General features: G+C 39.3%; 1 protein-coding gene across 1 annotated transcript; it reads left to right on the top strand.

Moving 5' to 3' along the window:
- The first annotated feature begins 8135 nt into the window (after positions 1–8135).
- srd5a2b (steroid-5-alpha-reductase, alpha polypeptide 2b) lies at positions 8136–14780 on the top strand. The gene is made up of 5 exons (XM_036547124.1): positions 8136–8407; positions 12516–12679; positions 13070–13171; positions 13438–13588; positions 14132–14780. Exons 1-5 carry the CDS (start codon positions 8136–8138, stop codon positions 14196–14198), a joined length of 756 nt encoding a protein of 251 aa, XP_036403017.1. The 3' UTR covers positions 14199–14780.
- The last annotated feature ends 1896 nt before the right edge of the window (positions 14781–16676 follow it).

The following is a 16676-nucleotide window of genomic DNA, read 5'->3' as shown; positions in this document are numbered from 1 at the left end:
ATTGAAATGCTTCGCAATGCGTAGAGGTACTTGAACCGCATCAGAAAACTTATCAAACTTAAGCTGAAGGTCCAGTGCTCCCTCTGTGCGTAAAGCAACATACCAATGTTAACGGATGCAGTTTTCTCCAGCTCCCTTCAGAAAAAAGAGTAACTGTAGTCGAATTCTGACATGAAATTGTCTCAGTGAGTACACCTCAAGATGAGCATTTCCGAGTGTGGGGTGCCACTACATAACTGCATTCAGTCAACCCCCACCAGGGGCTGATGGAGTCATTTATTTTATTTTTGTTCTGGGTCAGCATGTGTCAAAAGGAGACCAATTATAATGGAAACAACCTCGACAAACTGTGCAGTTGTGCCTTGGATTACTGTTACTCATTTATCAGGAAGTATTTTCTAATTGAATTTCTTTGCATTTCATGAAAAGGTCATTGTGTTTCCGCCTTACCTTTCATTCTGTATTCAGTCCTGGTATGGATTGTCATTTCCACTCCTGACAATAATCACCTTCATCTCTTGCCGAGAGAATCTGTTATTTTTTTTTTTTGTCTGCATACTCTCCCAGTGTTGGAAATGCTGTCAGCTGTTTGGTGTGAAGTTACTGATTGTGTTTTGGGGTATTGTGCTGTCCAACATTCTGTGCAGATTCACAGACCTGTATGGCATGTGGATTGGCTGATATGGGGGGCATATTGGTACAGAGGCAGTGCGATGCCCTCAAAAACACAACCTTTATTTTAATGAGGGAGGTGGTGTGTGTGCTTATGAGCCCCGCCCCTGATGGTGGTGAGCCCGTGGGAGGACTCCAGCACAAGAGCTGTCCTAAAAGACCCCCCCCCCCCCCTTCCCCTAGTTGTGTTCTACCGTTAGTGATGTTTTAAGTTACCTTTAATTGAAGAGAGAATAATGGTGTTGACACTTGGAGTCAAGAACCTTTGTTTGGTAGAGAAAACTGAAGTGCTCCTAAGCGGAGTATTATTATCTCAGGTTCCATTGATTAATCACCCCAGTATGCTCTGCAGATCTTATCTACAGTTCATTGAAAATGGAGAAAAAAAAAAGAGTAAAATACTCAAAAGCATTTTTGCATTTGTGTCTTTCTGTTAACTCCGGTGTGTTGTATGCTTTCTTCGCGGTACTCAGTTCTCAGAGTGGCAACTTTAATGTTAATGAGTATGTTTATGGCTTTTAGTTTATGGGTCAAAAGTGTCCACTCTAAAGAAAAAGGTAAAATGCATTTCATTTGTTTCATTGCCAAAAGGAAATGGTAACAAGGCAAAAATAATGTTTCATAGGGATGGTTATTTACCTGAGGATGTTCCCTGTGTGTCATGGTTTTGCAAGATTGCATACTAATTCTTGCTTTTAGACCTCGCACAAATAGTACAGTAAAAGCTGATGTATTATGTTTATGAAAAAAAATCACAAGCTTTTTTATAACATTGCACAAAATATGTGCATGCACATTTCATATCCTTTCATGGTGGTGCCTCGATTTTTGCAGAGATCTTGAACTGAAGTCTGCCCCCACAAGAGGGAGCCTTATTACTGTGGTTTCCATGTGAGCTTAACTGACGCATGTTCCAGATATGAGGCATAACACACAGTCACATACATACTACACATATCAAATTCTAAAGATGCTGCCTTGTTACGAGCAGACTCTCTAACACTGACCTTCTGTGGCTCTTGAACTGAAAAACAGGAGTGAACAATTTAACGTAAACATAGCTTCAAAGGCCCTAGTCCACAATTCTTTTGAGTACCCACCTTGGTCTCATAACCAAGGACTTCATTAGTAATGCTTCAAAAGCTTTGATTTTAAAAAGCAATTGAAATGGAGTACTGTGAAATAGTTATTCTGAAGGCTTTATGAAATAAAACAATTCTCTTAAAATTGATTACACTTTGAGGTCATGCTGAGGTCTCCTAAATTCTGAAACCAATCCTTTGCTTGTCAGTGTTTAGAAGTCCTACACAGCAATAATAGATTGTTATGTGGATCCCTGAGGAAGCTGCAGATCCACATCAGAAAAATGCATTAAAACAGCTATTTTCTGGAAAACATTCTGTACAAAATGCTGTAGCGTAGAGGGACCAAATGGGCCAAAATCAGCCGAAGCAAACCACTCAGTTTGTCTCTTTGCAAGGGAATTCATGAGAACATTTTAACTTCAAGATCACCTTTATGTTTTGTCTTTGCATATACACAAAAATAGAAAAAAAACACCAAAAGAATATAGTTCTCATGTCAGCTCTGATGATTCATGGAGGCGGAATGGAGAATGAAAAGGAAACACTACTTTGAAGATAATGTACTCTGAAGGGAAAACGTGTCTAAAGCCTTGATTGCATTCACTCTGTCACAGTTCTTTTTAAAACGTGTGGTTCCATGGCAGGAAGTTAGGCTTGTAGAGGCAGTTGCCATTCCTTATCCATTTGCTTAGTGGTCAGCAAGAGAAAAGTAAAGGAAATGTTAGCAAGGTTTCATATTACATTTGGTGTCATTTCACCCTTGCATAACTAGTGTGTTTGAATGTCACATGTGTCTAGTTGGGCAGAGGCCTCTGTGCATCAGAGTGCATTTCTGAACTCTGCGTGACAAATGTTCCTGTACCAGTGGCATTCAAGGTAAGACATCTGACATTTCACTGCTGCTCAGAACAATACCTTTATGTCAATGATTACTAGCAGCAGAGGTCTAAAACCAATGTGATTTTCGGATTATAGCTATTCAAACAAAAAGCAGCCTCAACAACCATTCTAAGGGTGTGCTTTTGATTCATTTTCCGTGTGTGTGAATACAAATCTACCATTACTCAAGGAACAAATAATTTAACCCAGCTATTGCTTGTAACATCATTTGCATAAGAGTAAGACCCTTTTATCACGGATCCTTTAAAACAAGTCGAAGGCAGTAGACACAAGCGTACAGACTCAGCACAAGCACATGTGCACTGTGAAAAAAACCTCTCAGCACCAGCTGCCATGCATATTTATGTCCTGGATCGCATTCGTCTTTCCTTGCTTTGTGATATTCAATGATTTTGTCTCACGGGAAGCCATAAATACAGGTTTGTATTACAGTGGGCTGTGAGAGACAGGCTGATACAGTAAGTGCCTCCAAGACTGCACTATATGGGAGGTTGACAGTGCAGACTGGAATATGCAACTCCCCAAATTATTTTGGTGAACCCACATTGTGTGACACAAATAAAAATCAGAAAAAGAACAGTGATTGAATCACTCATTTTAAGATCACAGCAACCAGCCCCAGTAGCGGCACCACAACTAACCAGGCACATTGGTTCTAAATAGATGTGGCTTATTAGCCAATGGCTGGCCTTAGAAACACATTCTTCACAAGGACAAGCAACCAGTTTTAATAAAGTGATTGAATTAGATCAGATATTGGCAAGATGGTGAATGGATGTAGACATACGATCCTGTAGACGCATTCACATGAAGGTTTAAATTCAAACAGCATTACCAATTAGACTAAACAGTGAACCTCAGGGGTAGGCACGGTTAATTCCCCTCCTTCACAGTCTGCATGCAGTGGTTTTTTCACCCTCAATGTCTCACACTCCACAATGCATTATTCACATTGTTTGCATTCTTTATCTTTGGGCTTTTTTTTCCATCATTCAGCAAGCTTCTTTTGTTTCTGCTGGACATGCGCTTTCCCAGAGAAGCTGAGGGAGGATTCTGTGGTCACTTTCTTAGATGCAGGATTTTATTATGCTGTGAAATGGATACATTGGCCCAGAGTCGAGGGATTATTCTTTCTTTCCTTGCATATTGTTTTAGAGTGCTTTGATGAGTTTTCTTATTGTATTATGAGCCATCTTGTCTCCTGACTTAACACTAATTTCTCCTTCAATTTGCAGTTGTGCCTCGTATCTTCACATTGTCTCAGCGTGGTAGGAAAACACAGTGAGGTCTTTTTGGACATGGCCACCCACAAGTGTTGTTGTTTGTTTGGCTATGGTACCCTTTGTTGCCAGCCCTTTTATTTTATAATTTCTCTTTCTCTGACTTGGAGAGCACTTAATTACAGACAGGAGGAAAGAGCTATACTGGTGGTTTTCGCTAATGGATGAGGTGGGTGATGTCTGGAGGTCTGGGCTGTGCCACATATGGCTTAGCCTTCAACTGCTTTGGATGCCACCACAGTACACGGAACAGTCTACACTTCAAATACATGACATTACATTACTGACATTTAGCAGACACCCTTATCCAGGGCAACTTACATAGATTATTTTTTTTACATGTTAGCCATTTATACAGCTGGATATTTACTGAGACAATTCTGGGTTAAGTACCTTGCTCAAAGGTACGACAGCAGTGCCACAGCAGGGAATTCGAATCAACAACCTTTCAGTTACGAGACCCGCTCCTTGCCGCTATGCGACACTGCCACCCCAAATACTGACAACTGCTCCTTCTCTGACAATTCTGTTATTTTTAATTGCACCTACAAAGCATAATCTTGCATATGTCTTGTAGAAAAGACATTTCCACTGTTTTGAAAATTCTGATGGAGTGAATTTTCAGGAAAAAGTAACCAAATCTATTCAGTTTTTGGTGCTAAACATGAGCGTTGGTGCTGTACTCCAGGGTGGTTATATCCTTTCTTTTTTTGGTCCAGGGAACCCATTTTGTGGTGATCTAAATGGAGCAAAAGATCAAGCCAAACCGAAGGAATGGTCTAGTTATGCACCATAACTAGCATGCACTCAGAATTATGAGACGTGCTGTTTGGTTGTATACTTCCTACCACGTACGCAAGTTACGCATCTGGTTTATTAGAATCCAAGAATTTTTTAAACAACACCTTGCCTTCAACAGAAACTGGGATCGAGGGTCCGATGTAACAAGAAAGGTCAAATACATGGAGTATTTTCTCCCTCTGACAACAGTGTTCTCTGCACAGTGCCTGTCCATGGCTTTAAATGTTGCACTCTGGGTGCCAAAAGAAATGAATGTTTCATGCTTGATGATGCCTTATAGCTCAGATGGAGCTGAAAAAACATTGAGGGTGATTTAAGCCGCTAAACAGTATTGGCTTTGCTATGAAAGGACCTTAAATTGCATGGGGTTGAGTTAATTTGCTGGAACTGTGGGACAGTCAAACCAAATTTTGGAGGACTTGGAGAGCAAACCACAACTCCTGTTTATGACACTGGCAAGCAAAATAAATTCTCAAATATTCCATGTTTTTTATTTGGTCCATTATTCAGCAGACCAAGGCTGTAGGATTGAGGACAATGTGTTGGAAGGGAGGGTCGTATTGATACAGGTCGTATTGATACACATGACAGTGAGATGTGAGTTAGTGTTTCCCATACAGTTATTATGAACTTACATTACTTCAAAGCAATTAAGCTAAAAATTTTAAATTGGGCTGGCAATTTCACTTTATGAAAGGATGAAAATGTTTTCTATTTACCTTATTTGGACAAATCAACAGCAACAAATACAGTAAGACAGTGGATAAGTTTGTGTAAAGCAATCCTTAGCCTAATTCCATCAGCTCATCCATGCATGGATATTAAAGCCTATTATTATTTGTTGGAGCATGTGGCTCATTTATAATGCTGTAGCTCTCGAAAAGATCTCAGAGGTTATTGAATAACATGCTAGATGATCTATGTACAATCAATGCAAAGATTGTTACATAGAGCCCTCCCTCTGATCTTTTCTTATACCATGAGGGGTAACTTAGGTGAAAAGAGCCTGAGAGCATTGAACCCTGGAAAGCTCTGGTACCCTGGTAAGGAGGCACACAGAAGCTCAGTTCTCCATCATGGCTAACAAATATTCAAAATATTGTGTTTCGCAGCATGTTTTACAATTAAAAATACATTAAAAAAATTTTACTTTAAGCTTTTAAAGGGGAAACAGTACAAACATTGTTTATGCACAGGAGTTACCTAAGCTGAACCAACATGCCAATGAAGCGTGGAAGGACACAGACCACAAACTCACACTCATGAGAAAATGAGGTAGCATGGGCAGTTAATTAGGTTGCGCATACTGAGTGGAAATTCAGTCAGGAAACTCCCGGGACAGTTCTGTTTTCTTCTTCTTCTTTTCAATTCAGGTTGGGAAAAGGCCATTAGAATCTGGCATATTAACCTGGAGGACTGTGAAGCCAGGGGGCAGGAGAGGGGAGGGGGTGAATGAGCCGAGACAAAAAATACAGCAAACTTATTGAATTTCCAATGATGAATGCTGGTAAGAGCAAGGGGGTTTTAATGTTTTGTGCTTTCCCTGTGCTACACGTGGGAAGGTTAGCAATGTATAGAATTAACGTTGCACATTTCATCAAGTATAACTTCATAAGGCCTTCATATAGCATACATAACACTCAAGTGCGTTGAAGTACTATTTTATAAAACATTCATGAACAGCTTCATGACAGTAGATGTAGACTGATGCATAAAGCATGCTATGTCAAAAGTTAAAACCATGTGTATGGAACTCATGTAACATATCATTCCATGTTATCCATCATAATGCACAACATTTACATTTACATTATTTAGCAGACGCTTTTATCCAGAGCAACGTACAAAAGTGCACACAGTAAGTATTAGCGACAGCGTTATCTTTACTTATAACATGTAAAGTATAAAGTTAGTATGCATTAACTATTTGCTGTCTCATTGTATTTAATGAAAAACTTTGCAGTATGGACACAGTCAACATTAGTCCCAAAAAGGAAACTATTACAGTAAGGCATTTTATGGTTGTTGTTCATGCTAAATGTAAGCAGCAATGAAAAGCCTGTAAATAATGAAAAACACTGTATTAATGAGCTGACTCATCCTGCGAAATCTGAGAGAAACCACATGGAATATGGGAACGATTTTTGGGATGGATCCCTCCATGTTTGCCAAGGACTTAATGATGTTTCACACAGCGAACAAAGCTCCTCCGCTGGAATGTTTTAAATCAGTGCAACAGGATGGAACTGAGCTCACACTTTCTTGAAAACTAAATCATGTTTGAGGCTACGTGTCTCAGAACGCATAACATGCGCAAAGTATTGTTCAATAAGGGGTGTAAATGTTTCCAGTGAAACATTACGCAGCTCCCTCTGCTAATATTTCATTTGTCATGGGACACTTTTTTAAAAAATATACTCATCATCAATACTGTTAAGATTCTCTCTGTGGGGGGAATATGCCTGTACCTATTGTATTGCATGTGGAGTGGCTCAATCTTTTTCGTTGTAAAATGTTACACTTCTATTTAGTGCATGGATTAGAAGATAATTTGTCCTTTACAGACAAATTGACGATGGATACATTCAGAGATAATGGCACAACAAAGCCATTTGGGGATCAGAGCCAACGTACCATGACATTGCTGTTGACATATAAAGTGTACCGAGCACTTCTGCTTCTTCTTTTCTACACAGTCATGACAATGTTCAATTCAGGGGAATGTTACTTCCCAGGTCAGAAATAACTTCAGATGAGAGTTTTTGGTGGAGGTGGTCCTATAAAGTGCAATAAAAATTAAAGGACGTCAAATGCAATGTTTCATGTGGTTATGGAGATGGAGCCTTGTATGCTCAGTAACAAGAAAACACAACATAAATGGCTACATTTAACTCAATTCATTTCTGTTTGAATTGGTTAGCAATTTTATGGATATTTTATGAATATCAATACAATTAAAAGCTGCCTATGACTTATGATCATCTTTGTTTTCTTGGTGAACCCCTCCAATTTGGGATAAATTCCTGTTGCCTATGACTGACTCACATGAATTTCTAAATCCCTAAGGAGGGCCAGTTATGTAGCCGATTTCCTCACTGAAAAATAAATAATAATAACAATGAAAAAAAAAACAGCACTCAAAGAAATCAAAGAGAAAGCAGGTGAGGTTTAATTTCACAGGGCAAGCCCTAGCATGGGGTCTACCTTAGATGCAGCTGCCCTCTCGGATTTCAGCAGTGACCACTGTTTCACTTTCAGTGCAAGCTCTGGCTCGTTTCGGGGAGGAGCCTGGAATGCTCTCTCACAGTGTGGAGCGCGACAGGCTTCCCCAGATGGAGAGACTGCTGCCCGTGACACCTCGCGGTGACCCTGCAGACGCTGTCTGAGCCGGGAGAGAATGGCGTGTCAGGAGCAGGTTGTGTACAGCCTTAGCGGCGGGCTCATCCTGGCCGGGGTCTGGTTCTTGCTCCGGCAGCTGAGATTTCAGATGCCTTACGGGCGCTACGCGGGCTCCTCCAAGAGGTGGTTGGTGCCTGCCAAGGTGGCCTGGTTCCTGCAGGAGCTGCCGTCTTTCCTGGTCCCCGTGCTCCTTCTCCTCTCCACTCACCAACCTTCCATCCTGGGAAAGTACCTTCTGCTCTCCACCTTCTGCCTGCACTATTTCCACAGGTATGCGTGCTCAGATGTGGTTCTGCGATTAGTATGATGGGGTCATGAGAATATTGCCACCTGCACAATGTAACACAATGGGCATCAAGGCAAATATTTGATTCCTAATGATAGAATGGGATTTCTAATGACAGAATAGCATATGAAAAGGGTAACCCTGGCTGCCCTCATTTAAAAAGTCAGCTTCTGGAGCTTCTCACCACTCCTACTAGTGTTGGAAATAGACAGTTCCACATTTCTGACGTGCAGATTGGCACACTAAACAATTTAAAGAAACTATACACTAACAAAGAAAGAGGTTTTTGTTTAAATTGAAATTGTGGAAAACTATGTTGCACGGTAATTCTGTTATCATTAATGCAATGTAAGTGATATTGGCTGTTTTGTTACCCCTTATACTGGTTTTGAAGTCAGGATTGTCAGAACAGTGCAGTGGTACAGTGCAGTGCCACTGCAGCACAGTTATAGCTAATTACATTCAGTCCAAGGTATCTAAAAAGAGCATCTCTGTTTACATCTGTCACAGTAAAAGATTGGAGGTTTTAAAATAGGACCAGAATATGCTGCTCCATAATAATATGTCTGTTACATATTAGATGGCTGATGGCTGGGAATGGCTGCACACTGTGTAAGGATGCCTTATTTTACAAGCCTGGCCACATTCTGTTATTTTTCTTGATGGTAGTGGACATTTGGTTTCCTGCTTCATGCCTATGGATCTTTGATTGATTTATTGAGCTAGTGTTGCCACGACAGTGGAAGAATGAAAAAAACAGGAAGTGCTGCACTAACTAACTTACAAGATGACTTATTTCCTAAGCTTGTTTCAGGGGCATATCTGGCCCGTGTATGTAAACCACAAAAACATCAGGGAGGTCAAAATCTGTATGCTGCATGGTTTCTGAAACACCCTCGTGTTCTCAGTAATGACTAAAATATAATTTCCTAACTTCAAAATAAATACCTGTGGTGGTGACAAGATTTCTTGGGATTGAGAGTTTTCTTAGAGCTTTAGCTAGTTGTGTTTGAAAGTTCAAGACAAGTCAATTAAGCAAAATGCTTAGATCTCCCAGCTTTGAGTAACTTATCATATAGATTCAGTTGTTGTGTCCCTACAATGACTTTTGTTTAGCTAACTGAAATATGGATAGTGTATATACAAACACAACAAATGCCTGATGTTAATGTAGATACTGACTTATTCCTGTTGTATTGATTTAGTTTTATCTATTTTTATTCAGTTATTCAGTTGTGCATTTATGCAACCATATAGATGTCTTTTGCTATCGAAAGTAGCCGCTGAAATCTTGGCAAAAAAGGTCAAAACAAGGAACAGGAAACCCTACTTACTAATGCATCTGGCTGCTTTTGTATGTTAATTCCAGACCTGAGAGAAGATCAGCCCTTTTGCTGTTCATATTAGTCATTTTTAATTGGTGTGTATTGTTTGTAATTTCAAATAATTCATTCCGGCCCACCTTTGTTCAAATTACTGTTTTTCTTGGCGCATTCTATTTTTCATTTTGGAAGCTGCGTGCCAGTAGTTCAGCTTTGTTTTCTCCAAAACGAAATGACCTGGAAGAGTTCCAGCACAGTGGAACCGTTTCTTAATGAAGTATAAACACCTGTAAGAACACTGTCTCCAGCTCCTGCTCTGGGCCTGGTGCTTTCCCTGTACCATATCACAATACTGATCAAAGTCATGCAGCTTGGTGCTCAAGTACTCTGTCCTGCCAAAATTTGGTATGGTGTAAGCTGCGTATAGTGCAGGCAGAGAGAGGCAGGTGTTATTATTTGTTGTGCTTTTTCTACCCTAGGCTAAACATTGTCTAGCTTGACAGATTCCATTTTTACAATAAAAATAATTTATTTTTGTTGGAGATCCCATGATTTACTCAGCATTGTGCCAGGCTACTCCCTGATTTTATTTGTTTCATACTCCCGCCTACATCTCCCATTTTACCATGACCACCATCTAAGCATGACAGAGCTGCATGGGCATGAGTGAATATGCCTGAGAGAGGAAAATTCTCATGTTTCTCTACTGTTTCTCATGGTTGGAGCCTTTATATGACACATTAACTGTATGAATGTTTATATACTAAGTAATTGTGCTCAGCTCTGTCATTTCAAATAAGTGTTCTCCTGCTAGAATTTAACAAAATGGGGAATTTAGTTACAATTAAGTATATAGTGTTTTTAGTTTGTCTTGATTTTACCCTTTATCCAAGTGTGATATTTAATTCACATATAAATGTTTTATCAATGCAATTTTAGATAGCTCACTGAATATCAATTTAGTAAATCTAACATGCAATTTATCAGGTTTTTTTGCTCTTGCAGTGGAAAGAACTTATTTTTTTGTTTTAATTCCTCTGAATATTTTTGGGTCAGATTTTGGGACAGTCCAGCATTAGTAAGGCAGTGCTTTCATTGGTCAGTTGAGAAGGGTTGCTCAACCAGCCTTTGCGTGGACGGATTATTTGGTAATTAAAGTTTGTTTTGACTTTGTTGCTTTATTTTACCATGTTTTGCATCACTGTCACTATAAAAATAAAACAGCGTTGCCTTTTCTTGGTTGCATTTCGTACTGTTGCATCATTGGTTTTTACTCAGGACAGTGATTTGGCTATTTTGCTTTATAATCCTCCACTGGTCATTTTGGGTGTACAAATGATCAGATCTGAGTCTTACTTGTCATTGTGGGTAATTTTATTTACTTGAACAGCCACAATCATAATAGTGATTTGATAGATGGTTGTTCCTCTACAGGTTTAGGTGTGATCATTGTACATTGAACATTACTAATATTAGAATAATGTAGTGTTTCTCTAACATACAGGATTGGGGAGAAGAAAAATGATTTTGCTATTCCATTGTCTTTAGATCTATTGCACCTGTAAAACACCAGTAAATGGAGCTGGAGCTACCATTTCAAAACTGATTAAAGCATTGCATCATATGCAAACCTTTTAGGATTTGTTAGTGCCACAGATTAAACACGAGAAGGAGCCTGAAATTAATTCAGCAGTCTAGTCAGAAGCTGCCTCTTGCAGATTTAGACCTAGAGATGTTATGCCTAGTGTGGTTTGCATGTAATGGCATCGTTCTGACATTCCATGAGCTGCAGTATTTTCAGTTGTTTCAGCTGAGGTGACTAATACACAAAATAAGTGGATAATGTCAGAATTAGCCCACTCGCTGTGAGAGTCCTGATGTCTGTGTACAGTGCAATACAAATCCGCGTCTGTATAAAAGCAGTGGAGTGCAGCAACAGCTGGGTCAAAGGTTCATCACACAACAGGATTTCACACGGATTAGTAAAGCTGTGTTTATTTTTACAAAACAGTGTGGGGATTTATGCTGCAATTTTTTTACGTAGAGATGCCACAGGCATGTAGCCTTTGTACAGCAACATGTGTGATTATTGGGTTGCTGCCTGCGTATTGATTTGAGAAAGGGGTCTTCAACCATAATACTAAAATTAAGTTCCACTTCCCCTACTAATATAATTATGACTTATTACGAGACTTATGAGATGATATATTAATATCTTTTTTGTTACAATGCGCAGTAAGATATTTTTACATTTGGGAAAATGGGTACAGTCAAAGAAACATTTTCCCAAATGTAAAAATATCTTACTTTCATTTGACATTTTCATGTCTTTAAGCAATAATTTAAGCAATAATAGTGTCCTTTTGATTTTTCTTTAAATAGTAGCAAGCACCTAGGAGTTTCTGGTCTTAAGACATCACTTTTTGAAACTGCTATAGGTGTTATGGTTATGGTTATGGTTTGTTGGTTTGTTTTAGTGAACAAGTCCTCTCTTTCATATTTATATGCATCATACTCTATGTGCACCCAGTTCAGGTGACCACTACCACAGTATCCCTGCATATAAATAGTTAAGAACAATCATGTTGGCAGACTCCCTTCAAAACCATGTCAGACCATTAGACCCAAAAACAAATTTTCAACTAACCACCATTGGCACAACTCAGGATGACAGACTCCAGAGTTTCCAAATAAGTATTTCACAATGACAGAAATGACTAAACTGCTCTGTTGCAGGTTTGAATGTTTTCCTTTTGTTTTTATTTTTCAGGACATTTGTCTATTCCCTCCTAACCAAAAGCCGGCCTTCCCCTCTCAAGATAATGGTCTCTGCCTTTGCATTTTGCTCTTTCAACGGCTTCTGCCAGGGCCACTACCTGTTGCACTGTGCCGAGTACACAGAGGCCTGGCTGAGGGACATCCGCCTTGTGACCGGTGAATGACAGGGACCTGATTATAGCTGAGAGAACAGATTTCAAAGTCTTCTGACAGATTGCTTTTGACTTTCAGACAAAACAAGCTACACACTATGGCTCTGGCCCTGGACTGCAGCCAGAGAATAGTTTTAGACAGAGTAAATGCTAAATGCCTCATGATGTCTGCTTAATTAACCATTGGGGTTTTGCCTTTATAAAGTAACCTTAGTTTGAATGATTTTAATGATAACTGATACATGAAAATGGAGACATACCTTTGTTCAGTCTGGCTGAGTGCCTAGCCTAACTTAGTGTTTGCAGCAAAATAAATATATTATTTTGGAAACTATCTAGCTTTTATAACTTCATAAATGGAGTCTTATTTTAATAACATGATTCTCATTTTCAGGTTTAATCCTGTTCTTTCTGGGAATGGCCATTAATATCCATAGTGACTACATTCTGCGTTGCTTGAGAGAACCTGGTGATTTCACATACAAGATTCCCAGAGGTATTTTTATACAAGATTATGTATATACATAATAAAATTATTGTTATACACTATTACTGAATACTCTCATTCAATAGCATCAAATTTGCCTTGATTTAAGTACATAAATGGCAGTGTGCAGTACAGCAGAAAATACCTCATAGAGTATTCAGGAATAGCCTGCATAACTGTACTCTCAGCTGCATCACTTCTGTGGGTACTAAGTGGTTACTTTTCAGTGGAGTTCAAAGAAAAGTGATAACGTTTTCCTTCTTTCTAAATTCCAGGAGGCCTGTTTGATTACATCTCTGGGGCAAACTTCTTTGGTGAAATAATGGAGTGGTTCGGCTACGCCATAGCCACCTGGTCCATGCCAGCCTTCTCCTTCGCATTTTTTACCACATGCTTGATTGGACCCCGAGCTTACCACCACCACAGGTACCTGACGAGCATCCCCACACTCACCCTCAATGAGGCAACAGGAGATCCACCAACACACCTTGGTGTCTCTGGCCAGGGACAAGAGAAGCCCAACAGAAAGGCAGTGATACAAGAAGCGGCACATTTCACAGAGACTCCTCTGAGTTGTCTTGGTTTACTAGTCCCTGCAATGGGTATACCAATATATTTGAAAGGAAATTACCTGGCATTTTAGGATTTTGGATTGCTGAGGAGGAACAGCAAAAGAGAGAGAGAAAAGATAGAGCACAGATCTCTGTGCTTCAAAATCTCTGCCTCTCTTTTGAAGCGTTTATTTCATAGTCATTTTGAGTCCTGATGAGAATAAGCATATTTCACAATCATTTTCTCTCCCACATCTGTTGCTCAGATTTATCTGGCAGCAGATATATTGTTCAATTGTAATGGTTTTGATGGGCTTTTAGATATAAACATTTGTAACATTTTAACATCTTTGTTACCACTGAATCACTTAACAATGGTGTTCTCTGTGATGAGTGTCTTTTTTTTCTGGTGTTACAGGTACTACATAGAGAAATTCAGTGATTACCCCCGGGCAAGGAAGGCTCTGATTCCATTTATCTTTTGAGAGAGGGGTAACCCCTGTCATCCTTAGCCAAAACAGGCAAAGATAGTCTTTAGAAGAAAATTGAAAGACATAAGTAAAATGTTTAAGGAATAGCCGGGAAAAGCAATAGATTGCAGACCTTGTTAATAGACTTGTCAATTGTTTACATTATCTCTGTATTTTCTAACACTAGAAAAAGGCATCTACATATGCAATGACTCAGCAAGTCTGTTTATCAGCTGAGGAACGCATTGTATTCCCCCTTACAGCAATATGATCATGTTTTTTCAGTGCATGCTATATTATCACGCTTTGTATACATTTATTATGGCTTTCACTGGCATTTCATCTGTTAGAATATCAGAGCAGCAGTGTGGCATGGTGACAAGGAGCAGGGCTTGTTTCCCAGGTTTGATTTCATTTGGCCAAAGTATTCATCTTGAAATGCCTAAGTAAATATCCAGCTGTATAAGTGGATATAATGTACAAATTAAGGTATGCAAGATGTAATGGTATGAGATGCTAAGGGTAAGAAATGTAACAAAGGTAATGTAAAGTCTTTCTTTTTAAAGCACTGCAAGCATCTGTGCTTGTCAAGCTACAACAGAGAGCACTGAAAAGAAGACAGAGTCTTGAGCTGGAAACCAGCTGAATAAAGGGATGCTTTTTCAGTATGGCTAGTAGAATTGGCTTCTTTTCTCTGTCAGACTGATTAGAGCAAGGAACAATTTCTGTAGAAAATCCTTCCAATTCCCTTTTCTAACTTTCATTCTGACTTCATTAACACTTACTCATTGGTGTCAGGTCTGCTCCTATTTAAATCAGTCTGTGTCATTTTCCTTTTCTTTTTGGGAAAAAGTGCTTCACACCCATCTGGCTTCTCTTGGTTTCTTGTCATTCCTTCTCTTTCTGTCCTCGGTCTGTTCTTTTTTTTTTTTTTTTTTTTTTTAGGCTTTCTTCGCAACACATCTTGGGCCTTAACATTTTTTGAAACATGTCTTTGGTCCTCTTATGTACCAAACATATCAGAGATGTCAATACAGACAAACGATCTTCACCAGACTTTGGCAGCCGGACTGCTGAGAATATCGGAAGGATGACAAACCTCTCTATTCTCGCTCCCTGTTTACTTGGCAGACGGAGCTGCGGGGTTTCAACAGCGCAGCTATGGAGAAATGAAATGAGTGACAAAGTACGTGGAACATTGGGAAAGCTACTTAGCACTCTCGGGCACACGGCAGCTTACACTGCATAAGGGCAGCGAGCAGCAGCAGTGTGGTGGTGTCAGACGGTGGTGTGCCCGGATAGGAAGTGATTAGCTCAAAATCGATGTTTTCACAGCTGAGCTTCAGTAGACAGATCACAAGGACTTATGGCCTGTTTGCTGAGATATTTAAAAGCAATACACTTGATCTCTCTTCAGAGGTTTCTGGCTAGCCAACTTTGAGAGTAAATATTATTCCAGTCCAATAAATATGATTTTCATATTGCCAGAATTCAATCAATTTATTTATCATGGAGGGAGAAGTGCAGCCTGTGGGTCATGACAAATATTTGTAAAAAATACTTAGCAAGATATTGCAAAGAAAAATAAATCACATAGAAGAGGAAGCCATTCACCCTGGAAAATTAGGCTGACAAGTCCGAAATGAATACTGAAACACTACCTTAAATTTTCTTGCGTACGCTGCCCATCTGAACGACTTTGAAACCAGCAGATTGCATGACTGTGTCTTGATTATTGACAGTATTTCTCTCTAGCCCCATAATCCCATTTTAAGCGGTATACTATAGGTTTACTTAGTGAGAAATGAATTGACACATTTCATTCATTCAGCCTATTCAGACTAAGTATAAGTGGATATAATGTACAAATTAAGGTATGCAAGATGTAATGGTATGAGATGCTAAGGGTAAGAAATGTAACAAAGGTAATGTAAAGTCTTTCTTTTTAAAGCACTGCAAGCATCTGTGCTTGTCAGATGCTTGACAATGTACAATGTAACATCTACACATCAATATATACTGTGAATTTCAAAAACATTTTTGTTACATAAGTATCAACATACTGTATTTGTTCTTTCTTGTCAACATATATTTACTGAGGAAAAAGTTCATGTTCTTGTCCATGAATTATAATATCAAACATCATTAAAAATAACAATTAGGTGCTTTGTAGTAATGCCATGGTTTGAGTTCAAGCTGTGCTCTATGGCCCAGGTTGGACCCCACCTTGTGACATCAGTTGATGACTGGTGTCCCAAAAGCCAAAACTGGCTTTGATCTGCTGGGGGATTGGAGCGGAGTATGTTACCAGGAGGTGTTTGTCTTACTGCTGTTATGCACCCTGCAATTCAACGACAACCTGCGAGTTGCTTGGATGATGTCAGAGAGCAAGAAACCAGTGGAACCATCCACAGCACTCCTGTACATCATCCCTAAAGAGTACATCATCAAAATAAAATCAACCTATTAAATGAATAGAAAAAAATGAACCGA

This window comes from Megalops cyprinoides, chromosome 15 (assembly GCF_013368585.1).
Source record: "Megalops cyprinoides isolate fMegCyp1 chromosome 15, fMegCyp1.pri, whole genome shotgun sequence".
NCBI lineage: Eukaryota > Metazoa > Chordata > Actinopteri > Elopiformes > Megalopidae > Megalops > Megalops cyprinoides.
Note: the sequence above shows the minus strand (reverse complement) of the source record. Positions and strands in the feature narration are given on the sequence as shown.